This window comes from Chrysemys picta, chromosome 15 (assembly GCF_011386835.1).
Source record: "Chrysemys picta bellii isolate R12L10 chromosome 15, ASM1138683v2, whole genome shotgun sequence".
Lineage (NCBI taxonomy): Eukaryota > Metazoa > Chordata > Testudines > Emydidae > Chrysemys > Chrysemys picta.
In genome coordinates this window covers 18,624,384-18,649,692 of record NC_088805.1, presented here as the reverse complement: position 1 = coordinate 18,649,692, position 25,309 = coordinate 18,624,384, and the positions used below count along the sequence as shown (strand labels likewise).

Sequence of the window (25,309 nt, the reverse complement as noted above, 5' to 3'; positions counted from 1 at the left end):
GGTCTCCTACACAGTAATACATTCATGTATCGACTACTCAGAGGGGTCAGCTCAAAGCTTTAAATTGCAGCTTCATTTCTACTTCATCTTTATGACTTTATTTCATTTTTAAATTTAAAAAGTTAATTTACAAAGTGTACAGTGGTCTAGGAAATGGCTACACTTCAACTGAACACTACATGTCAAAAGGTGCAAAAGAAGCAATCATAAGACAGCATTATGCTATCAAACCCCACTTGCCTGGAAGATGCTTGCTGATGATGTCGGTTGTTTCCGTTGCTCTGGTCATAGAGGAGTGGATAATCCTATCAAATTTCAACCCCAAACTTGCCAGCCTGCGCCCAGTCAGCTCTGCCTGCTCACGACCTTAACAGTGAGATTAGCTATATAATAAATTGCTGATATTTTACTCTTTATATTTAACAAATATTAGCTCATCATCCTTCTATGCCAGTCCTGAGAGTAAGTAATGCATTTTTCCTTCCAGCAGACAATGCTTTTAGCAGCGTCACCACCAAGAGACCAGGCTCACTAACTGCCAAGTTCCAATTCACGTTTCACAGGCTGGAAGGGATTTCTGTTGGTTAGGCCAGATCCAGTTCTTTTAGTTTCTGATTCTCCACTTCAATGGGAAGCACTGAAGATAGGACCTCACCCATTAGTCATGGTCCTTGCTTCTTAAATCCCACAAGGTGAACCACTTCCTCACTGGGCTCATGCAAATAGCTGTTATTGTAGCTAGGTGTTCAATTTGCCACTCACTTTCTATCACCCCTACATTCTAGGAGTGCAGAAGAAGGAGGAGTGTGTGCATGTCTGGTAGTCCTGCTTGAAACAAAGGCTGCAGATATGTTAGCTTGGAAGGAAACATGCATTAGCCACTAATTGAGCTTCCTCAGATAAGACGTTAGTTTTAAGATGAAGATAAGTTTTTACCTAGTATCCCAAGGTATTTAAAATCTTAATTAAACATAGATGGATAGAAGGGTAGACGGCTGAAGGAGACATATGGCCAGACAATTGCAGAGTCAAGAATATAAGCCAGGAATCTGCTATTCTAACCACTGTTATTATCTCATCAGTTGTGTATTTAATATACACACACCTTTAATCAAATTTGCTTTTGAGCATGCAAATTAAAACTCAGAAAACATCCACATTAACATCTGGCACCATGTTTTCAGCACCTGAAACAACATCACACCCAGAAAATTCTTGCCCTTTCAGGAAAAAGGGTATAAAAAACACCAAGGATGTTTACCACTCCTTTTTGAATTAAACAGCTACAGAATTCTAGTCAGTGCTACTTACAATTTTTGATATCCAGACATATGCATTAGCCAAGCACAGATTAATTTAGGTATCAGTATACAAATAGAGTATTATTCTCATCTCAACAAATGGGCATTTATTAATGTAATTCCCAGCAGCCTCATTAGAGATAAGGATGAAGCAAGGAGCATATATAATGATTCTCTAACTACAAGCACTCCAACTGAAAAGGCACACTCAAGAAAGCCAGAGAAAAAAAATCTAGTTAACCGCTACATGAAACGCCATTTAGTTATTTTCGTCACCATAGTCAAAAGGTGTGGGCTTCATAATAAAATCACATATAGAAACCCTTTCCCAAGACTTTATGATCCAGAATAGTCATCCTGAGTCTTGAACTTAGCTCAAAATTTCAGCCAAGGGAAATTTTTAAAAATCTGCTGTGAAAGTTTAGCTCAAAGTCTCAAAGGAATCCAGTATGAAGTTTTGAAACAGGATTACTGCACAGGTGGGGGCATGTTTGGGATATGCATAAACAGGCATTTTATTTATAGGATCATGGGGGGGGGGGGGGGAGGAGGAGGGGAGAGACAAGCTTATGTTGGCCTATATATGTTCAATGGATCCAAAATCCTAAGTAGGAAGCTGGCAATAGGATCCGGAGCAGAACGGGTTGCTCTAACATATGAGATTAGTGACAAAGAACCTCTTTCTCTATGAAGCTGCACAATCAAGTAGGGTCCTAGTTGCACATACCCAGCTGGGTCAGAATTCTGTCTTTATCAATCTGACCATCCAAGTTGTACTGAGAATGGCGGATAAGGAATATGTGTCTGGTAGCTTTTGCTTTGCAGTGATCTAGGCGGGAAGCAAGTTCTTCTTCCCCAGTCTCTTCATTTTTCTTTTTCCGGTTGATAAGAGCCAGTGGTTCACGTCTAAAAATATTAAAATAAGTCATTTTTATAAGTGGCAGAATGGCAGGGGAAAATGTTACAAACGGACTCCTGCCTCAATTGATTTCAGTATTTGGAGGATCTAAAGATTTTTTCCCCCCCAATTATGTTAGCAAAAGTTTTATCAAACATTTTAACTCTTCTCTTAAATACCCCAAAAAGCCATATACAACACATTAGAGTTTTACATCCTATCTAGCTGAAGCCAAGCTAGCACCACCCACCTACCTGAGACTCATGCTACCTATTAGTCAGAATATAATATGGTTGTAATTTAGTTCAGGGTACAAAATCCCTATAAACACTGGTAAGGGATTCAGCCATACTTTGACAGACTATTACTCCTGAAGGCATTCTGCGCAAAAAAATTAAAACTACTGCACACAATATTTTAAAATTCTGCAAGTTTTATTTGTCAATAAATAAATACAGAGGCTCCAGCATGGCAGCGGGGAGCACAGGCCACTGGCTGTACGAAGGTGGGAGATCACCCTGCAGCTCCCCCACATCTGGGACACAGATTCAGTGGTAAGGCTGTGCCTGACCCTGACACAGCACAAGGCCTGGGCCTGCCCCAGAAACACCTTGGGGCCCAGTCCCTCTGCGCCAGACACACCAGATGTGGGGCAGGCAGGTTTAATCAGGCAGGATCCATGTGTGGAGGGGCTCAGTGTGAGGGGATCCAGTGTGGGGTGAGAGGATTCTGTGTGGGACAATCTGGGTATAGGCAGCTCAGTGAGGGGTCTAGGTGTGGGGGATCTGGATGCACAGAGGCTTGCAGGGGTGGTTCCAGGTGCAGAGGCAATGGGACTCTGCAAGGGCTTCCAGGTGAAGGTGGTTGGGGCTCAGGGGAAGGGCCTGGGGATCTCAGCAGGGGTCTGGGTTCTGGGGAAATGAGGCTTGGTAGGGTGGGGATCTGGGTACAGCTAGTTGGGGGTCAGTGGCATAGGGGTCTGGATGTGGGGGCTCACAGTGGTGCAGAGGGTGGGGCATCAGGGTGGGGGTTTGAATGCAGGGAGCTCAGTGGGTGGTGGTCTGGGTGCAGGGGTTGAGATTCAGTGCGGTGGGGTTTAGGTATGGAGGGCTTAGGGGGTTCTGGATGTACCAGGTGAGGCTTGGCAGGGGTGTCTGGGTCTGGGAGATCCAGCTGCACAGGGGTGGGGTGGATGGGGGAGCAGCTCCCTGTACAGTGACTCCTCCCTCCACAGCTGAGGAGTGATGGAGGCGTAAAGCAGGGGAGGATGCTGAGCTTCCTGCAGCTGGGAGAAGTTTCTGGGGGTGGGTCTGATACAGCCCCAGCCACTCCTTGCAGGGGAAGAGGAAGTCCCGTCCTTTCCTGCCTCCAGTTCGGCCAGGACTAGCAGCTGATCCAGGCTCAGGGTAGGAGCCACTGGCTGGGGTGTCCCCAGCCCCACGGTGATTTACCTCTAATCTGGCTGCTCCGGGTGCCTGAAACGATGTACCTGCGCTGCTAGGGAGTGGTGTGTGACTGCTCTTGCAGCTTCCCTTTGCTTCCCTGTCAGAACGTCATTTATTTGCTTCCCCACAGAAAAATCTCTGAAGGGCATGAATTCTGTGCATGCGCAAGGGCGCAGAATTCCCCCAGGAGTACTTTATGGCCTACATTAAAGTACATCCAAGTTACATTCTGTTAGTCTGGAGGACAGGAGCACAAGTGAGAGCATCTTTGAAATATCTGATTATTAATTTTACTCTTGTTTATTGAGTAGTTACCCTTGGGTTTCCATTGGAGTGTGAATGTCAATTTAGATGGTATTTTATGCTTAGAAAAAAGGAAATCTGAATGGAAGATCCAGCAAAATCTTAATTTTACCTGTCCAATCTTGCAACACCCTGTTCCCTACTTGATTTTTAAATTCATTAGTTAGTTTGAATCAGGTCTCCCACTCTGTTGTATTGTCCTACTATTTAGTGAACTAAAATTATGAACAGTAGGTATGGTGGAGCAACACATTCAGAAACAGGACTCACAGATTGAATCAATTCACTAGGTAAACTCAGACAATGCTAGTTCCAGACAGCATAACATCAATTTTTGCCTTACATTTGATTAACACAGATCTACATTTCTAGAAGAAAAAACCCTGCTTGTTCATTTAGCTTCTAGCCAGTGAAGCAGGATTGCTAAGAATATGTTGGTACATAGCAACCTGTATCAAGAAAACAAAATCATATCCTGTGTTTGTACAGAGATTTAATTCTTTGTTCTGGTTTGCTAGAAGCATTGGCTAAGGGACACGTGTCAACCATCTGATTCTCTACACCAGCTATAAATATTTCTTGCATCCTACTCTATTTTTACCTTTCTTTGATGTACTAAATTTAGACATAATTAGACATGGCTCAATTAGTGTTCAGAGTACTAGTCAGATATACTGGAAATTCAGAGTTGAGTGTACACTAACCCACTTCTTAGTAGTGCAACACATTGGATGTCACTGCAGTACTTACATATGCAAGAACCACCACTGATTGAATCCCCCTGCATAAACCAGTTTCAAAGGTGCAGTTAGAGCCTGCAGTGGGACTGGGATCTTGCAGGACCTGCTGCCATAATAGCGAGAGCAGTTAAAATGTTCTTTGATGTGTGCAGGATTGGGTGGTCAAAAAAACCCAAACAAAACAGACAGACTGCGGTAATTTGCAGAAAACAATCTTAAAAAAAAAAAAAGGTTTTAAAACAAATTTAAGCAACGGAAAGAAGGATTTGAGGTCTACTGAAGGAGTTAAAGTATTTGTTACATGGTTTAAGCAAGTTTTTTCTATTCTTTTAGTGGTAAAAATTGTGTCTGAATTCTATTTATATATAGACTATATTAACTGGCCGTTTCGGGGAGGTGGGGGGAGAGGGCGGGATTAGTAGCATGGGGGAAATCTCTCTTGCAGGATTTGCAGGTGGGAGCAGGATAAAAATGCAAGAAACAATGCGGGAGCGGGTGGGAGTAAAACTGAGTATTGCGGGACGGGACAGGAGTGGGATAAAAAAAAAAAAAATAGTGCCACGGGGGGCTCTAGGGGCAGGCAAAGAATAGTTCTCATGAACCCTTGTATATAGCATTACAGGAAAATCTTTAGAGAACAGATATAGTCTCAACCCTGAATTTTCTTACTGTCCTAGTTTTAGGTCCTCTGTATCTTGACTGCGTTCTGGAAAGAATATTTACAGAAATATACTAACATGGTTTCACATTTCAGCATTGGCAGAATCATTAAGCTACTCCTTGAAGGTCCAATACTCCTGTGGATCTGTAAAGATGCAGAAGTGGCAAATAAACTTGGGCATTTGCATCACCTGTATGCTATAACTGCACTAGCATTGTGTGCGCTAAGCTATGCACTATAATCGTATCTGCTTAGCCAATCTATGTTCATTAGTTTAATATTATTCACATCATGAGCAGCATGTCTACCTGTTATAGATATCAGCTACCCAGGAAAGCCATTCCTGCACAAGTACTAGAAGAGTTATCACCTCTGAATCTTGTTAATTTATAGGAGGGAGGGGCTGTTTGTGCAAATTTAGCACTCGTTGAAGATGACAGAAAGATGTGCTGAGATCTAGACAGTGGCACTGCAAGCTTCCCTCAAATCTTACCAAAGTACTTCAACCTTGAACCTGGACAAACCACCTTTAAGGGTGAAAGGGAAGTTCAGTCATCATGGTCCAGTCAGTCCTTTGCTTCTCTGCAGAGAAGCAATCAACAAATCTATTGTTCAAACAGCCTCAACTGCGGAGGTGGCTTTTACTGATGTGAACTAGACCAAAACAAAATTCAGATATAGGGAGGCAGGAGGAACAGGTTGAAAGATACACCATTTTAGAATTACTTCAGCAATCTTCAATTTGCTTGTTTCCAGCAGAAAACAATATGAGCCTAGAAGGCAGCTTTGTGCTTTCAGTTTACTAGGTCAGCCCCAGGCCCTTCCTACAACACCTATTTTTAACTTAATTTAGTGCATCTATTTATCCTCTAGTTAGATCCATCTCCCCCGCCACACAGCTACTTCAAGCCTCCTCTTTCATTCTCTCACACTGCATAAAGTAACCCTCCTGCAGCTCATACAGATTAGCCCCATTGCTATCCTGCTGCCAGTACCAACACTGCACTCTACCACCATAAACCCTGCCCAAATCTTCCACAAATTAGTCCTCATGGTCCTGTTTCTCCACCAGACACATAGTAATCCTCTCCCTCTCATACAAATCCTTTTACTACTACTCCCTGTCTCGACACACACAAAGTAATCCTCCTCCTGATCCCACAGCACACAGATCAATTTCTTGTGCATTACATATTTTGCTTCTTCACTTGACACACACCTGTGTATTTGTTTTATGCATTTTTATAAGGACTAGTACTTGGACTCTGGCTGAATAAAATTAGTCTGGTCACAGAGAATTGCTGCTTAACTGAACTGGCTGTGATTTTTATAGTCAACAGCCCCCATGAGTAGCTTTAATAACATTTGATCAATATTTTGATTTGATAAACATACTACTCTACTAAATAAAGAATGAGCCTCATATGTTTTTAAAAGCTGAGAGATTTCTGAAGTTGTTTCCTTTTCTCCAACTGTAAGGCATTATGAATCTTCATTATGGGGCATGTTTTTTCTGTCTATAATATACTTTACAGGACTACTTTTGTTCTACTAGTGAACGGTCTTATAAAAGATGCATGGGTAAGACAACTCTGCAAGGATGGTTGTCAAAAATTCTAACAGATTTAGAAAGCTAATCCTTCTGAGGAAGAAATCAGTGTGGTGAGAAATACACAAATGAAAAACCCAGGACAATTCTGATATATTACCATAAAGCAATTTATGCCTCAGGGAGCAACAGAAATATCAGTAATTTTAAGAACAAATCCTAACTAGATAGTCTAGCTCAACATTACCTTCCTTACTAAACCAACCTTTAGGTTTTGATGCATAAGAAACTTTTAAAACTACTCCTAGAAGTTTGCAGCTGGAGTGGGTTCCTTTATGAACTTACATTTTTTTCATTTAGAGGCCTAAAGACCAACAAATTTAAATCTGCAACAGGGCCATTCTCTTCTAAAAGTCTTCTAAATTTGACTGAACAGGTTTTTTTCTAGCAGGCGTAAGTAACAGTGCTCAGGCTTTCAATTCCAACCTGATTAAGTGACATGCTCCTGTTTCAAAGACAGTTGTCCTTTCACCCCCTCCGCCTCCACAGGTCTAGATATCATCAAGGTGGATAAAAATCAATGATTTTTTTTAATTAAAAAAAATCGGATTTTTTGATAGGTTTCTTTCCTCAAAAAGCATTTTATCTAAAGATAGTTTTAATTAAGATACATTATAGCTCAAAGATATCTCATTATGGAATAGGGATTATAAATTCTAATTCTATAGTATGAGACAATATATTCATGTAATGTTTAAGAAAAGTTTTATAAATGAGTTCCAATAGTTCATGGATTAGGGACCCAATTTTATGGGGTTCAAGAGGCTTCTGTATAGATTATGTAGGGTAATCTTTCTATCTACCCAATGGGACTCAGTGCTCAGTCTAGAAGATACCATCAGAGATGCTTAGTTTTGCAATTCTCAAACTGTGGATTTGTGTCTCCAGAGATAACATGCTTGTTAACAGCAAAAAGGTTTTTAAAATCAATAAATAATATACAGAGGTGAGAAATAACAGACCTCAACCCTATTGTCCCTCTGCAAATTTGTGTACATAGAGTCAATCACTTAACCCCTCTCTAAAAGTGCAAAGTTTCAAAAACGTCAATGAATAGAAGCTTGTTGGGGGCGGAATAGATTTGGACAAGGAGAAGTCTGGAGATAAATGTGAGAAGGGAGGGACAGGCAGTAGAAACAAAAATGAAACTGTTTGAGCAGCATATTCCAGAAGTCTTGAGGTCTTTCTGAGTGTAGCTTTCATTGATTTGAGATCTACCATACCATTCTTCACTAGAAGGGAAAACCTATAATGGCAGCAGGCCATAAAAGAGACCCAGTTTGGGAATAAGAACAATTTAAGAAATATATGTTTGCTGATGATGTTTTAAAGAAAGTCACACCAGTGAACTGGTGGAAGTCACTTAAGCCCTTGGATTCAGAGACTGTTGAAGTGATAATCTCACTTTTAACAGCAGTAGCTTCTTCTGTGGGTGTAGAAAGAATATTTTCTTCCTTTGGACTAATTCATTCCAAATTGAGAAATTGTTTGGGACCTGAAAAAGCAGGAAAGCTTGTTTTTCTTTTCCAGATTATGAACAAACAGAAATATGAAGGTGAAGACGACTGAGTTAGCTGCAGAAGCCAATATTTTAAGTTTCTCATGTTGACCTGGCTGACATAGTTGATTTAATTTTTGTTTTTTAAAACAAAAAATATTTCATTTAACTATTTTAGTTTAAAACAATTTTAACAAAAATAAACCTGATTTTAAAAAACTTGAATGTTTAACTAAATTCAAAAATTCATATGCTTGTTTTGTTAAAATATTTTATGTTTGCTGTTGAAGAAAAAAATCCAGAATACATAATGTTGTTGTTTTAGTTAAATAAAACAATTTAAATGTCTGTCTGGTGATGTTCTCCTCTTAATGCAGCATGGCAAGAAAATCCTCCAAATATTAATGGTTAACCTGTTGAATTGTAGATAGTTCACGTCCCAATGACTTCATAAATATCTGCTTCAATTATCTTTGGTAAATTAAATAACCAAACAATCATTCATTTTCTGATATAGCTGTAAAACTAATCTGAAAAGTTTTCAAAATAAATCACTTTAAAAATGTATAGTGTGTACCTTCTAAAAACGAAACCTACCTCTGAGTTGTGAAGAATATGTATTAAGGTTATAACAACCAACAAGAATGCACTTTTATGTAGAAATCCATGATTAAATCGAGTCTTCCTGACTAGTGATTTAAATCATGATTTAAATCAAATCCAACCTGGATATCATTGAGACCAATTAGCTATTCTCACTACTCTTGCATGTTGCATCTTTAAAGAGGAAAACTCCTGATGATTTACTTATTAATAAGTTATTCTTAGGAGACTCAAAGAAAGATTTCCAGTCCTCACTAAGATTTCAAGTCACATACTGCCTTAAAGCACTGCCTTTAAGAAGCTGAATCAAAACTACTCGAAACAATTTGAAGCATGACAATTCTGAAATAAGATTTTTCCCACAGATTTCTAGTTCTCATTTTCCATTAAATAGCAGCTCTCTCAGGTAACAAAAGTAATGTTTTATACAGAGTAGAGATAAGGCCAGTCTTATTTTAATTAGACACTTTAGTTCTCAGAGAACCAGATTTAAACCAAAAGTAATAGTCCATGCTTAATGCGAAAGAGTGTTTTCAACTTTCACATAAAAGCTTATTGGAGTTCATTTGCATTAGTTCTTACATAGTCTGCAGTATCTAGCTTCAAAAAAAGTAGTAATTACGTTTCTGCTATTCCCCACAGTAGACCTCCTAACTCATGCATGTGATAATGAGCAATCAAATTTGCAAATATAAACTTTTCCAAGAGGCACTGACCAATTGTGTGTTATGTGCGGGTATATTTAGCAACCTTAACTATAGGTTACGGCCAGCTCTGCCTGTAATTAATTTCATGAATACACTTTTTGGACAGCTATAGTAAAAGGCTGCACTACCAGTTAGAGTCACAGATTAACATCTAGTCTGACCTCTTGTATATCACAGGCCACTGCCACCCAGCACTAAACTCAACAATTGAAGTTAGACCAAAGTACTCCAGCCAACAGGAAACTAGACTATTATGTGCCACAAGCATAGATAGGCAGGACCAAGGTGCACCAGTGCCTAAAGCCCACTCAATGGTAGGGAAATGATTGAGATACTCCCAGATAATCCTGGCAAGTAACCTGCACCCACACACTGCAGAGGAAGCCAAAAACAAGGTCACTGCCAACCTGACCTGAGGGAAATACCTTCCTGACCTCACATAGAGAAATCAATTAAACTCTGAGCACATGAGAAAAAAAAAAAAAAACAGCCAGCCAAGCACCTGAGAGAGATAATGCTCATTGCCACCTAAGAGCTCTGGCCTTCTCCTTCCAGTGTCTCATCTCTGGCCATGGCTATCCCTGATCCTTCAGAGGAAGGATATTAAAAAAAACAGAATAGACTGGAGATGGGGAGGGGGAAAATCCCTTCATGACCCCTGCATGTGGCCAGCTGAAACCTTGAAGCATGAGCTTTTAGGAACATAAAACAAACCGCAAATGAGAAGCAGGGTTGCTGAGCCCAGCCCCCTATCATCACAAGCTAATGAAAACGTCCTATCACATGGCTACGTTAGAGAACTTTGAGTAGTATATCAACCAATGAAAATGTACTATAAAGATCAGCTCAAGTGAATTTATGACATGTAACTTGGCTAGTCATCCATCACACCACTAAATGGTGTCTGCCCTGCTAGATGTATCAACTATACTGCAAGAAATAATCTAGATTGCACATATATAGATTGCCACAAAAACATGTAGTTTTCAATAAGTCATTCCCCTGCTCTAGCAACAGGCTGGAAAAGGGCAAATATAGTGCCCATCTATAAAAAGGGAAATAAAAACAACCCAGGTAACTACAGACCAGTTAGTTTAACTTCTGTGCCAGGGAAGATAATGGAGCAAGTAATTAAGGAAATCATCTGCAAACACTTGGAAGGTGGTAAGGTGATAGGGAACAGCCAGCATGGATTTGTGACGAACAAATCATGTCAAACCAATCTGATAGCTTTCTTTGATAGAATAACGAGCCTTGTGGATAAGGGTGAAGCGGTGGATGTGGTATACCTAGACTTTAGTAAGGCATTTGATACGGTCTCGCATGATATTCTTATCGATAAACTAGGCAAATACAAATTAGATGGGGCTACTATAAGGTGGGTGCATAACTGGCTGGATAACCGTACTCAGAGAGTTGTTATTAATGGTTCCCAATCCTGCTGGAAAGGCGTAACGAGTGGGGTTCCGCAGGGGTCTGTTTTGGGACCGGCTCTGTTCAATATCTTCATCAACGACTTAGATATTGGCATAGAAAGTACGCTTATTAAGTTTGCGGATGATACCAAACTGGGAGGGATTGCAACTACTTTGGAGGACAGGGTCATAATTCAAAATGATCTGGACAAATTGGAGAAATGGTCTGAGTTAAACAGGATGAAGTTTAACAAAGACAAATGCAAAGTGCTCCACTTAGGAAGGAAAAATAAATTTCACACATACAGAATGGGAAAAGACTGTCTAGGAAGGAGTACGGCAGAAAGGGATCTAGGGGTTATAGTGGACCACAAGCTAAATATGAGTCAACAGTGTGATGCTGTTGCAAAAAAAGCAAACATGATTCTGGGATGCATTAGCAGGTGTGTTGTGAGCAAGACACGAGAAGTCATTCTTCCGCTCTACTCTGCTCTGGTTAGGCCTCAGCTGGAGTATTGTGTCCAGTTCTGGGCGCCGCATTTTAAAAAAGATGTGGAGAAATTGGAAAGGGTCCAAAGAAGAGCAACAAGAATGATTAAAGGTCTTGAGAACATGACCTATGAAGGAAGGCTGAAAGAACTGGGTTTGTTTAGTTTGGAGAAGAGAAGACTGAGAGGGGACATGATAGCAGTTTTCAGGTATCTAAAAGGGTGTCATGAGGAGGAGGGAGAGAACTTGTTCACCTTAGCCTCTAAGGATAGAACCAGAAACAATGGGTTTAAACTGCAGCAAGGGAGGTCTAGGTTGGACATTAGGAAAAAGTTCCTAACTGTTAGGGTGGTTAAACACTGGAACAAATTGCCTAGGGAGGTTGTGGAATCTCCGTCTCTGGAGATATTTAAGAGTAGGTTAGATAAATGTCTATCAGGGATGGTCTAGACAGTATTTGGTCCTGCCATGCGGGCAGGGGACTGGACTCGATGACCTCTCGAGGTCCCTTCCAGTCCTATAATCTATGATTCTATGATTCTATGAACAGAGAGATCAATTGAAAACCCAACTATTTTAGTATCACTTAAAGGATTCAAGTGAGATCAGAAACCCCCTTGTGCGAAGTATAGTACATACAAATTGTGAGCTCTTTGAAGCAGGAAGTGACTCATCTTTTTAGTTATTAAAAGTGGCAAAAGGGTGGAATAAAGAAGTGTTACACTCACTTTACAGATGGGCAACTAAAACAGACAATAAGTTACTTGCCCAAAGTCACCCAGGATGTCTGTGATAGATCTAGGAACTGAACCTGAATCTCCTGAGTTCAGCATCTTAACTTACAGAGAGGAAGGATAGATTTGTGGTTATTACAACCTCTGCAAGGGCCTGTCCATTTAGAAATAGATTTTAAGTCCCACAATTGCCCAATTGTCTAGTTGCTCTCTAAAACGGTTTGCTTTTGGAGCATAGCTCACCATTGTACTCTAATTTTGGTTACTATTCACATAGGCTAGATTCAAGTTAGCAATCCGAGTAACCATCTGTAGCTGCTTTGTGGTCCGTGTCAAGTGATTTGGTATGGTGTCAACTAAGGTCCTCATAGTAAACTGGCCTCATCACAAAAAGTTCACAACTGGCCCTTATGATGCAGGTCTGAATACAGCAACCAAGAATGGATTGGGAATAAATTGATCTACCCTCCCCACTGCAAGTAGGCCTCCATGTCAGGGAGATGGCATATTAATGGGCATATTAAGTTTGATTTCAGTGTGCTACAGTTGTTACATTGCTAGTGAAAGGAGCAAGGTTGACTGAAGTACTAGAAATAAACTTCAGTTGCACACAGAAGTAAATATGGGTAATAATTATTTAGATTCATCAGCACAGGAATTCTACAAATAGTTAGATATGCCATTTGGCCACATACATACACACACACTGAAGAAGTGAGCTGTAGCCCTCGAAAGCTTATGCTGAAATAAATTTGTTAGTCTCTAAGGTGCCACAAGTACTCCTGTTCTTTTTGCGGATACAGACTAACACGGCTGCTACTTTGAAACATGCCCCCTAAGAGTAACTAAAAATTATTTTAAAATGCATTATTGCTTTGAGATTTTTAAATTACATCTATCTAGCACAATCTTTAGGCGCATTAGATTGTATAATGCCTCATATTTTGATTCTAAAACATTATACAATCAAAACAGCCTGCTACGATTTTAGTTTGGATTTAGTGTTATTAAACTGGAGTCTGGCATACCAATCTCTCTGGGGAGATAATTCCACCAGACAGCAGCTCAATGAGCTAAAGCTTAATACTTATATTTGCCCATTTTAACTGCAAAGTATTTATTATAATAAACAATACAGATGGTTAGTCATTAGCTGAATATAGTCAGTCCCATAGAGAGTGTAGGCAAATTAAGTTTATTAGAATTAAAGAAAAAAAAATCTAAATCTGATTTGGAGTTCCAGAGATTAACCAAACCGTATGTTTGACATCTGCATAGTCAGAAGTTTGCTATCCACAAAAGCACTCTGATAGATTCAGCCCTATACAAACTAAGCTTTTTTGGACACAAGATATTAAGACAATTTTAAACAAAATGGTTACCATCATAAAAATTGAATAATCTAAACAGGTTAATTACTGCAATTTCTGATATTGCATACACTTGGACTTCACAGTCTCCCTATTCCAAAGAATTAGCAGGATACACTTACTGAGCCAAAAAGGAAAAATGACTTGTGTATGTATATAGCACAGAGAAGACTATGAATTGCATAAATTAAAAATGCAGAAGGTATTCCTACAGAATATTTAGGCCCTATGAACACACAAATTATTCCCTAACATTATTAACCTCAGTATTTTAGCTTTACTTCAGTTTGGATAATTCTACCCTCCTACAAGTTCCTCTTGAAATCTCAATAACCTGAATTCACTTCCTGTTTTAAGTTGTTGCATAGTTCAATGTTGCTAAGAGCTATTTGTTGCCACATTCCACCTCAGAAGAAGTTATACCTCAATGGCAGCTGAGCAGACCCCTCTGTATAGTTTGTGGCGTTCTTTGGGATGAAAGAGTCTAGGTATTAGTTATTAATTTCTCCTCCCACTCTGTTGTGAAGTTGGTTATCTCTCATGTTCTCTTAAAACGCCCCCAAGTAGACCTATAGTTACCTCCATCTCACAGGGGCCTTCAGTAATCTCACTTTCATTATTGTAATGAATTTATATCAGGGAGGAGAATCATCAAATAGAGGGTGTAGATAGCAGTGTTGAAAGATTTATCATATATAATTATGACTTTTGTGTGCTATTTTTCTGAGTGTTAGTCTTTTAGGTGTGGTGGTGCTGGTGGAGAGGTAATGTGCTGTTTATGTGCACCCCTTATACTCCAGGGGTGGCTGCATTTCCAGGGTACATATGTAATTTAACTATGAAGCCATTTGGAAAGGCAGGCCAGCTCCCACAACAGCTTTTATCCAGACTCCCAAAACACTTTACAAAAGGGGGCAAATACTCCTCTTTTCGGACTAGGAAACTAAAGTACAGAGAAATGAAGTGACTTGCCCGCAGCACATCAGTGGCTGGACCGGGAACGGAACCCAGGAGAGTCCTGACTCCCTGTCATCGTCCGTCTCTCCCCATTAACAAAACTACTAGAGGCATGGCACGCACCTCCCCTCCCCACAAGAGCCCATTTAGGGCCAGGTAGCGCCCCTCCTGGGCCAATCCCGCCTACAGGGAGCGGGAGGGGCCCTGGGCTCCCCCATGTGCATCCCCTACAAGGAGAATCAAAGTGCCCCAGCGGGGAGGACTAAGGGACCCCTACGCCCCCCGGAGCCCATGTCTCCCGGTGACGGGGAACCCGGGCGTAGCCTAGAGGCTGCTCGCTGGGTGCCAGCGGGGGGACCCTCGGCCCAGGCCCCACCTGCGGGCAGACGCGGCTCGTTCCTACCTGTCCCAGTTGCTGTCCCAGTAGCCGCCCCCGCCGGCAGGTCGCTCCACCCAGCCCGGCGCTGCGGGGCAGGAGGCGGGGGGCGGCAGCAGCAGCAACCCGGCGGCGGCGGGGGCTGCTCCCGCCGACCGGGTCTCAGCGTCGCCCCCGGCGCCATGGGCCGGCTGCTTGCCCACGCCCACGGCCGAGAAGAGCACGGAGCCGCCGGCCAGCCCGCAGGCGGCCAGCGCCAGCGCCCGGCGGAATGACATGGCCAAGGCAGAGCCGGGGAGCCCGCGCGCGGCCAGGCAGAGCCTTAGCGGGAGCGGAGGAGAGCCGGCCCTTCCCGCCCCCCTCGCAGCTCCGCCCTGGACGGGGCGCGGCGCGGGACAAGCTTCCTCCGCGCAGCGCACTCCCCGCTGGCCTGGGAGGATGGGGGGGGGGGGGAAAGGGAAAGGAGGATGAGGGGAAGAAAGGGGGAGGGGAAGGAGGGAGAAAGGGGGAGGAGGATGAGGGGAAGGAGGCAGAAAGGGAGAGGAGGATGAGGGGAAGAAAGGGGGAGGGGAAGGAGGGAGAAAGGGGGGAGGAGGATGAGGGGAAGAAAGGGAGAGGGGAAGGGGGAAGGAGGGAGAGAAAGGGGGAAGAGGATCAGAGGGAAAAGGAGGGAGAGGTCTAGTGGAAGGGAAAAGATTGAAGAAAGCATGGAAAGAGGGATGGGGAGGGTGTCCCCAGACCATGTTATCAATTATGAGTTTGTATTGGAATCGCACCCAACAGCCCAGTCATAGTTCAGGACCTCACTGTGCTAGGCGCTATACAAACATAGAAGGAAAAGACAGCCATTGTCCTATATTGCTCTGTGCTTCTCTTCCCACATGGCTGGCCCCAAGTTCAGAGCTGGTCCCTGGCCCCAGCCCTCTCCTGTGCTGCGCCCCTCCCTGACATGAAGGACATTTGTGGCATCTCTCAGACCCTTAAGCAATATGAACTGTATTTACATGCACAGCGGCAGCATATCCCACCCCAAGCATGCTGCACAAGCCATTAGGAACAGTGACCAGAGTATCATGAAACAGTGGCAATTAAGGAAAATAAACCAAATAGATTCTAATGGGCACTTGACTTGCATTGAGTCAGTAGGATTGCTGATGGGATTTGGCCCTCAATTGTGTTGCATTGTTATTTGTCCCGGGACATTAAAAACATAGGCCTTGATTCTGCACAGGTAGCTCCCTGTGCCCATATTGAGCACCACTGAAGCCAATGAGACTCCACCTAGGTGCAGGGGGTTACCCACACTGAGATCATTGCAAAAACAAAGCCCTAATGTGAGTGTCTCTGGGCTAAATTCAGTCCCAGTGTAAAAGCAGGCACCAACCAGTTGATCTCAATGGATTTGAGCTGGCTTACACTGCAGTGGAGTGGATTTGTTGCTTAAGAGCTACAAAGGAAGTGGGTTTAAATAAACCAAGTGATTCAAAAAACTTGTAGAGTTGGACATAAATTGTCTTGCACAAATAACTGCCCAGTACCTACCTCCCTTAGTTTCCTGTCAAGCTGTTCAGCTATCAAGCACTCATTCCTCTGTTGCTTATTAACAGTGTGCTCCTTTCCAAAACAAATTGTGCTCCACAATTATCTAATAAATATTAACGGAGCCCTAGTACAAGTTCTTTTCCTTGAAACAGGATCCTTGTTTAGTTCTGTCAGTATTAGTGTGCTCTGGCATAGGACAGCCAAACGGAAATTAACAATGTACATGTTGATATTGATGCAATCCTTTGTCCTATATCACAATACTGCATACCCAGAATTCAGGTATATTCTTTTCCTACCACTGTTCCTCAGAACACATACCTTGGGAATGGCAGAAACACCCAAGTAGGACTGTTGGACTGGAAGTTATGCAATAACAATTTAAGGGTGTTTGCATAAGGTTACATCTAAATACTTTGTTAAAGTACACAACTGTTTAAACTTAGGTGCATTTTAAACTTTGAAACCACTGAACACGGAGGCTGATAGTGCATTTGATAACCCACACAGAAGATGCCCTAGATATGGGACATGCATAACTTTAACATATCTAAACAGATCTCTACACTGATTTCTTAGAAGAATTAAATTCTGTCTTGGTTTATTTTCTGCAATGAGAAATTTTAATACCATGTTATATTTTCAAGCAAACCTCTGAGCAGATCAGCTATAAACTATAAAGATCAAATACGAGTTTTGTTAACCTTGTTAACTATATAATGTATTTTTATATAGGGGGGCTATTGGTGGTTTCTTGGAGCAGGGAATCAGAAGGCCTTAAGTTTCCTCCATAAGAATGACACTTATAACAGTCACTCCCTTTGATCACTAAACTTCTACCAATATCCCTGCTACAAACCAAACCAAACAACAACAAAACCTAACCCAACCAGTGTTTTTACCCGCAAAACTGGGAAGTTCCAAAAACTTCACTTAGAGGCTTCACTATTGCTATTAATTTTACATGGAAAGCGCTCAGATAGACCAGTGATGGGAGGCAGGATAAAACCCTAACTTAGGGGCTAGCTGCCTCAGATACAGGATCTCAGACAGGCATACCCTCAGGGAACTAGCTTCTCCTGCCGTCTTCCTGCTGTGGCTATATTCTATTTTTAGTGCACTAGCTTGATGAGAGCTAGCTTGAGTATGTCTCCTTGAGTTGGGAATCTCTCACACACACACCCCGCTGGAAGTGTAGACATACCCAGACTGACAGTAAACTCTTCACAACAGCAGACCTCCTAAATAGCAGCTCTCAGTAATTACTTCTCTGGAGTTGCTTCCCTCTTGCCCCTGTCCTATCATCTCTAGCCCTGCCTCCCCCCCCCCTCTCACACACACACACACATTGCTTCTATATCAGGAAGTCAGAGCTGGTTTCATTAAAACTAAAACACAACATTACAAATTAACTGCTATATTTATACATATTATTTCATTCTCTTAAGAGGCGCAAACCAAGTTGAGGTTTAACTTTTCAAAGTCCTTCATGGCTTGTAATTTCGTTGGGACAAAAACACACAAGTGACAAGCATTCAAAAAGGTTCTCAGTCTTAAAATTTGCCATTCGTGCTGTTGCTATTCTCAGAAAATTGAAGCCATGCAATCTCCTGCTATGAAGCATTGAGGACTGCTGTGTAAATGAGAGCAATTTAGTCTCCCCATCCAGGGCCGGCTCTAACTTTTTTGCTGCCCCAAGCAGCAAAAAAAAGCGCCGCCCCGCTGAGCCCCCCCCCCCTCCGTCGAGCGCCGCACCGCCGGAGCCCCCCCCCCCGCCGAGCCCCGCACCGCCCCCCCCGCCGCATGCCGCGCCGCCGGAGCGCCCCCCGCCAAGCGCCGCGCCGCCGGAGCGCCCCGCGGAATGCCACGCCGCGCCGCCCCCCGCCACTCCAAGATTGGCCGCCCCTTACCAGGTGCCGCCCCAAGCATGTGCTTGGTTGCCTGGTGCCTGGAGCCGGCCCTGTCCCCATCTACCCCAGTCCCATAACCCAGTTGCATAACCAGAGGTTACTAAAAACATATCACTACCATATCCAAACAATCACTTTAGTAATGGTTTAATGTTTTTGTGTGAATTTATTTGCAAACTATAAAACACAAATCTAGAGATAAGATAAGCAGAACAGAACACTTAGTGCTGAGCTGGCTCCCAAGTCCCATATTTATCCAATGAGATGACCTAGGAACTGGCTTCAGCACTGATTTACACCCAGTGAACTCAATGATTTGCAAAAGGCTGAAAGGAATTCTGTCAAATTTGAGCCTCGGGTTCCTGTATTATTTTGAAGATAAAAGTGTGTTATTAAGATGGAGAGACTTTGTACATTTGATTGTGCATTCTGGTCATTCCTAGTTTCCCTGTTTAAGATGCACGCTGCCCCTCTTAAATTCCTCATGCTAAAGTAATGCTATCCATAGTATTCTACCAACATGTCAGCTGGGATCCCAGTTTCTGATTTCAGTCTCAGTGCACTCCATCGAGTTACTCTGGATTTACATCAGTGTAACTGAAAGCAGAGTCTGCCGCATTCACATTTATCCCAAACAAACTTAGTATCATCATATTTTTATCACTGTAGGTGATTTACATCAGAAACACTGAATGATTATGCCAAGACTATAGAAAACATTACTTCTGCTAAAGAAGTTAAAACCATTTTAAGCTTTTCCACCTAAGTGCTTTTCCCCTGAAAACCACTTTATGTCTATGGCACTTACACTGTGGCAGCTGAGAGGTAAGTTTTTGGATGCCTTATACTGCTTCCTCCTTGGACATTTTACAGATCAACAGTGGCTCCCAGGGGTGAGACAAGTGTATCACAGACACATACAAACGTTTGCTACCGACTAGGATTTTTGTTGTCTTTATTTCTCTTTCCTGAATGATAATCTTTCGGAACCATTTTAGTTCTTAGTTTCTTCTTAAACAGCTTTAAAACTAAACTTAGATTTTGTTTCAGTTTATCATGGAACTATGAACCCTAATCATACAGAGGAACTGTGTGTGTATTCTTTCTTATAAATTATCTTCAAGCAATGAAGACAAATGTATTTATCCTCAAATCTTCATCCTATGCCCTACAAGTATACCCTTCCCCTCTCATCAGATATCAGTCCATCCCTCTCACCTAAAAGATGGACTCCCTCCCAGCTTCAGGAAAAGTACCCCTCAATCATTCCACCCTCCCCCTGTGTTCCCTCCATGCTAGTTTCCTCTCTCCTTGAGACACCTATTTTCACCTCCCAGTTGTCCTCCAGCCAGTGTCCAGCTAGTTCCCTCCCATCTCCCAGCCATCCTGAGTCCCAGCTGACACCTCTCCAGTTGCTCACTCAGGAAGAAGGGGAGCCTCTGGGCGAAGCACCCAGCAGTACTCCACAATCCCATGATCAGAGCCAGGCCTGCAGTCCTTCGGGGCGGGGGCAGCGCGCAGAGCCTCCCTACCCACCCATGCATATAGGGGCTGCAGGGACCTGGCGACCGCTTCTGGGAGCCGTGCAGAGCTAGGGCAGACAGGGAGCCTGCCTTAGCCCCGGATCCACACTGCACCGCCAACCAGACTTTTAACTGCCCAGTTGGTGGTGCCAACCAGAGCTGCCAAGGTCCCTTTTTGACTGGGCATTCCAGTCGAAAACTGGATTCCTCGGAACCCTATCTGGTTGCCATAAGACCCATGGAGGCAACAGCACACGTTACAGCAGCCCTAGGCATCAGACTCAGGATCAGAACGCATGATCCACTTCTCCTGATACTTGTGTGGAATCTGCTGGACCACTATAGGGCTGAGTCAGTGTCTGGGTCTTCTACCATTAACTTAAATGGGAGGAGAAGCAGAAGCAGGTCCCTGGCCCGTAGTTTGTAAGTGGAATTTGTGAACCTTCAGAGAAAAATTAAAAAAGGCAATTATGGTAATAAAAAACACATCTGAAAGGATAAAAATGTGTTTACGAAATTACTTCCAGCTACGGCAGGCAGATTTAATCATCATCCATCATCCTCCCCTATAACAAATACAGCTGATTATTTAGCATGTTAAAAAAAAAGAGGAAACAGTGTCTGTGTCATTGGATCCAAATGTGTTCAAATATATACTGTGGGCTTATTCCTGGCCTTCTTAAAGGAAATATTGATGTCATCCTGGGCTGCTTCAGATCCAGTACAAACCAAACATTACATTAGTTTTAACGGTTGGGTTATGAAATGGGGCTTGTAGACAGTCATTAAATTAAAAAAAAAAAGCCAAGGAAAACACAGCATTTAAGTAACACTCCACTTGTGACTCAGCCTGTCCAAAGAAAGGAATTTGGGAGCTGAGCCTTGCTCTCTCTCTGACCTTATCTGACATCATTTAAAGGGAAGCATAAGATATTTGAGCTGAGTGAATATTGTACAAAATTTTCCATGAATATTTATTTGCTTGCTTCAGCCATGCTTGTGCCTCATTTGTTTTCGCTTTCCATGAACACCTGAGAGAGCATGTTTTACTTGGGGAAAGCAAATTGCAAAGTTTCATGGGGGAACTGTCTGTGGAAAGTGAAGTTCAAATATGCATGTGGGAGTGCTTGTGCTATCCTACTAGAGGTGGAAATGATACAATGTGATTTATCTGACCCATAACTACTAATTTGAAAGACCAATTATGGAACACTCAAGGCAACCTGTTAAGACTCCGCCTGTAAAATGAAAATGTTTTGAAAAGAAACTGGCAAATAAAATACATATGTCTGTAAATGATGATCCGCTTGCTGGTGTACACTGAGCAGAAAGAGGCTACATTTGTTGGCTGCATTATTGCACTATTGTTGCAAGAAAAGGTGCAAAAACTGCTAGAAAGACTAGTGGGGGAAGCAGAGAAGTGAGGTCTAAAGATCTCACTTGAAAAGACAAAGACAATGGTGACATCGAAGTCTGTTGAAAAGGGGACTATATTCCTGTCCAAATCTGAGAAGGCATTGGAGTGTGCTGAGCACTTCAAGGACCTGGGCATGACTACAAGGGGTGCACAACAACACTTAGAGATCTGACATAGAATTGGACTCATAACTGCTGCTCTAGTGACACTAAGTCACATTTGGAGAAGCAAAAGTATTACCACTGTAACCCCCACTTGGAGTTTGCCACTTCCTGGAATTGGACTGAGCCTCTAGGGGGGTCCTTCCCTCTGGACTACAACAACGACAGCTACCAGCGCTCTCTGACACCATTTCCCAGCATGCATGGGAACAGAACGGACTCAGAACTCCTGCTGAAGCTAATAGGGAAGCTTCTGCATGGGGTGATATGGACAAGTAGTTTTCTGGGCCAATGATGAGCCAGAGCTGCTCAGCCCTCTCGGTGGGAGAGGACAGCCTGACTCTGACAGAGGGGTTTTAGATTCAGTTTTGACCCCTGAGCTAGGAAGCTGAGAAAGAAGCAGAACAGCTCAGGGAATCTCTGATTAACTCCTACTCCCCACAAAGGGAGTCTTTGAACTGCTGCATGATCATTGCCTGGGTCAGGCAGTTCCAGCCCTGCCAAAGACCAGTGTCCAGAGTGGCAGAGATCTGCCCCAAAACTGTCTACCAAGAGCCAGCCAAGACCTTTGCATGACTTCAAATCAGAAAGCCAGGAACCTGCCCCACCTGGGGCGAAGACACAGGAAGGGGACCCTTTTTGCTTAAGTTGGCCACTGTTCACAACACTGCAGTCCTCCTCTCTGAACTCATCCTCAGTGTGCCTGGGCGATGCCCAGGGGATAAATTGTGAAGGTTGGGAGGTGAATAATGTGTTGATTTATTAGTGCTTAACACTTGTTAGTTAACCTTCTCCTTTTCCTTCCCCAGATCCTACTTTCCTATCCCCAATAAATCCCTCCTTTATCATACTGTTATGTTTGGGTTTGTAATTTCTTTGCTGGGGGTTGTGCTGAACATTGTTTCATGTGTACTGGGTTTTATACTCCGTGTCAGTAATGGTACCATTATTCATTTTCCCCTAGGGACACATCCCTTGTGTCTCAGGCACAGTGAGGAGTCACCTTGGGTGGAGGCACCAGGCGTCTAGGACCTAGGACCCAAACCATGCAAGAAGAGGGAAGAAGATACACCAAGTAGCCAGCAGAAGGGAAGAGGCTTGAGCCACACTCATGAGAGAGGCTCTAATTATAAAGTGTAAAATTAAATTGCTGCAGTCTCTTGTCTTCAGCATCTTGTAATGTGGCTATGAGACAGGAAACAGGACATTAAGAGGCTAAGAAGAAAGAACTAAGAAGTAATTGCCTGAATTTACAGTATAACGAGTGAGACCTGATATCATCAAGATGATCAGATGAAGAAAACTTGAGTTTGCAGGAGATATGGGTCAAATGAGTGGAGGAAAATTGCCAAAGCAAGTTCTGCAGGGACTGGTGCCTGGGGGCACTTGCAGCAAGTGTGGCCCAGTGATGAGGCTGACTGGATGAGATGTAGTAAGACTTTCTTCTCGAGGCTGTGTGAAGACAATGAAATGTGGAGTAAGATTGCTAGCCAATAACTCTCGTGTGTTGTGTTTACCTTTCATTAAGATGTGACTCTATGGTGCTTGGCACTATGAGAGAATGTGTATGTATGTACTATTCCATATGATCCATTCTCGCAGCTCTTTAAGTTGTGATGACAACGGTAGTGTAGCAACTGTGAGTCAAGATTCCTACTGACCATCATTAGGCAACATCTTAATTTGAAGCAGAGAGCTGAGCTGCAAAGTGTCCTCTTGTGCCTTCCTTGCTTATATGACCTGCCCTGTGCCCCAGTCAGCAAACCCAAGAGGCTACTGCATTGACCAGGACTACCCAATGAGAGCACTCCTCTTAGAGGTACTGCCCTATTGGATGATTGTTGCATGCCCCACCCTGCAATTCCACACTGGCTGTGCCCTTTCAATACTCACATACCTTACTGGAGTTTGAGATGCATGAATACAAAGGTGCTATATAAGTGTAAAGTTGTATTCTTACTTATAAAAAAGGAGCATCACTGTCTCTCAGTGGACAGGAAGACTCCATTTCTCTGCTTTAAGGATTCAACCATTTCCTTGCTTTAAAATCCCAGGCTCCGTGTCACAGCCACTGTCTTTCCAGTTGAGGAGGACTGGAAGGCACTCTCTTTAGCAACATCCTTAATCAATAAAGCAATTGCTAACAATTGATGTGAGGCACTCCAAGGGCTGAGCCTGTCACCTCTACCGCATACTCAGATGCCATTAGCCCATAGAATAAGAGATCTCCCCAGACTGTCCTGTATGTATTGACACCAAGATTGTAGAGATAAGTGATCTCATGGTAGACTGGGCATGGCCAAGAGAATCGTGTGTCTTCTGCATATGGTAGCCATGAAGCTATTTCTTCTAGCAGATGCATGTAAATACAGTCTACTGAATAGGACAGGAATGGAACCCTACAGAACTCCTCGAGGGAGGACTCTGGTGGCAGAAGTCCAGTTGCCCCCAGCATCCTGTGATTGACCCTCTTGCTGCAGAGAGGTTTAAGAGTATGAGGCTGAATGTTTGCCCTTCATGCATGGAATGCAAGAGACTCCTCCCATCAGGAAAGTTATTCACATGCATAAATGTTTGCAGGACTGGAACCTTAAAACTTTTAGTGAAATCATCACGGAAGGATGCTCCTGCCATAAACTGCTTTTCAACATCTTGGATTTCTGTCATTTCAAATTAAAATGTTTCTATCTACCAATTATGAACCAAAGGGCTTGTCAAGTTACACTTGTGAAATGAAAGCCTTTCTTTAAGTTATACAGGTGCAAAAATAAAACAATTCCCAATTGTTAATCTTTTTATTTTGATTAGACCTTTCATTAGGCAAACACGTCCAATTCTGCTTCTGAAACCTTGCTCCTGAAATTAGAGGTTTATTAGAAAGATGCTGAAAGTATGTTACCCAGTGTAATGCTCTAAGAAATAATGTTGTGTCACACCAGGAGGGCTTAATTAGGAGCAGATGGCCTAATGAATGGAAACATAAGCAAAGCATTTTAGTGTGGTCACTATCCAGAAGGAGAAAAAGTGATTTGATTATATGGCCTCAATCAACAGTAAACATTTATTTTGTTAACTAAGCACAGGTGCTGCTGATGGCTAATAACGATGCACCATGGAGCGGTATGAAAAATGGTTAGGCATTTTATAAATCCTGATTAGTAAGCAAGATCTAGATTTTGCAACAAGGTTTGTTAACTTTTCAGAAATCAAAACTGTCGGGCTGACCACTCTTTGTTAATTGCATATTTATTTTTTCCCTTTTAGAAAGAAGATAAAGTTGGGACAAGTAAGATGTTTAAACTTTACTGATTTTTTTCTTTCAGGAACAAATAACTTTTTGATGGCTGTGTGTATTGGTAGGGATGGCTGAAAAGGATTAAATTCCAGTGCACTGCATGAGAAGGTGGTATTCTGCCTAGGAGGAGGAACTGTGGTTAGACTACATGCCCTGGGGATCAGAAATTCTAGGTTCTGTTTCTGGGCAAGTGACTTAAAATCTGTCTCAGTCACCCAGTTCATGAAATGGGGCTAATAATATATATTTCACAGTGCGATGAGGCTTAGTGTTTATAAACACTTTGAGATTCTCAGATTAAAAGCACTGCATAAGTCTATGTAGGGTCAACTGTGTGCTACATGCTTTACAGACG

General features: G+C 42.6%; 2 protein-coding genes across 3 annotated transcripts in view; one reads left to right on the top strand and one right to left on the bottom strand.

The window, feature by feature from the left end:
- ANKLE2 (ankyrin repeat and LEM domain containing 2) overlaps positions 1-22,750 on the top strand; it is a 62,493-nt gene extending 39,743 nt beyond the window's left edge. The window contains exon 13 of the mRNA XM_042852583.2: positions 22,624-22,750. Within this exon, the coding sequence (XP_042708517.1) occupies positions 22,624-22,654 (31 nt within the window). The 3' untranslated portion in view covers positions 22,655-22,750. The remainder of the gene's footprint in view (positions 1-22,623) is intronic.
- ZDHHC8 (zinc finger DHHC-type palmitoyltransferase 8) overlaps positions 1-25,309 on the bottom strand; it is a 234,785-nt gene that overhangs the window by 5,655 nt on the left and 203,821 nt on the right. For both annotated transcript variants that reach the window (XM_008171708.4, XM_024108332.3), the window contains exons 11-12: positions 2,029-2,207; positions 241-366 (exon numbers count right to left, since the gene is read on the bottom strand). In XM_008171708.4, coding sequence (XP_008169930.2) covers positions 241-366; positions 2,029-2,207 — 305 coding nt within the window. The remainder of the gene's footprint in view (positions 1-240; positions 367-2,028; positions 2,208-25,309) is intronic.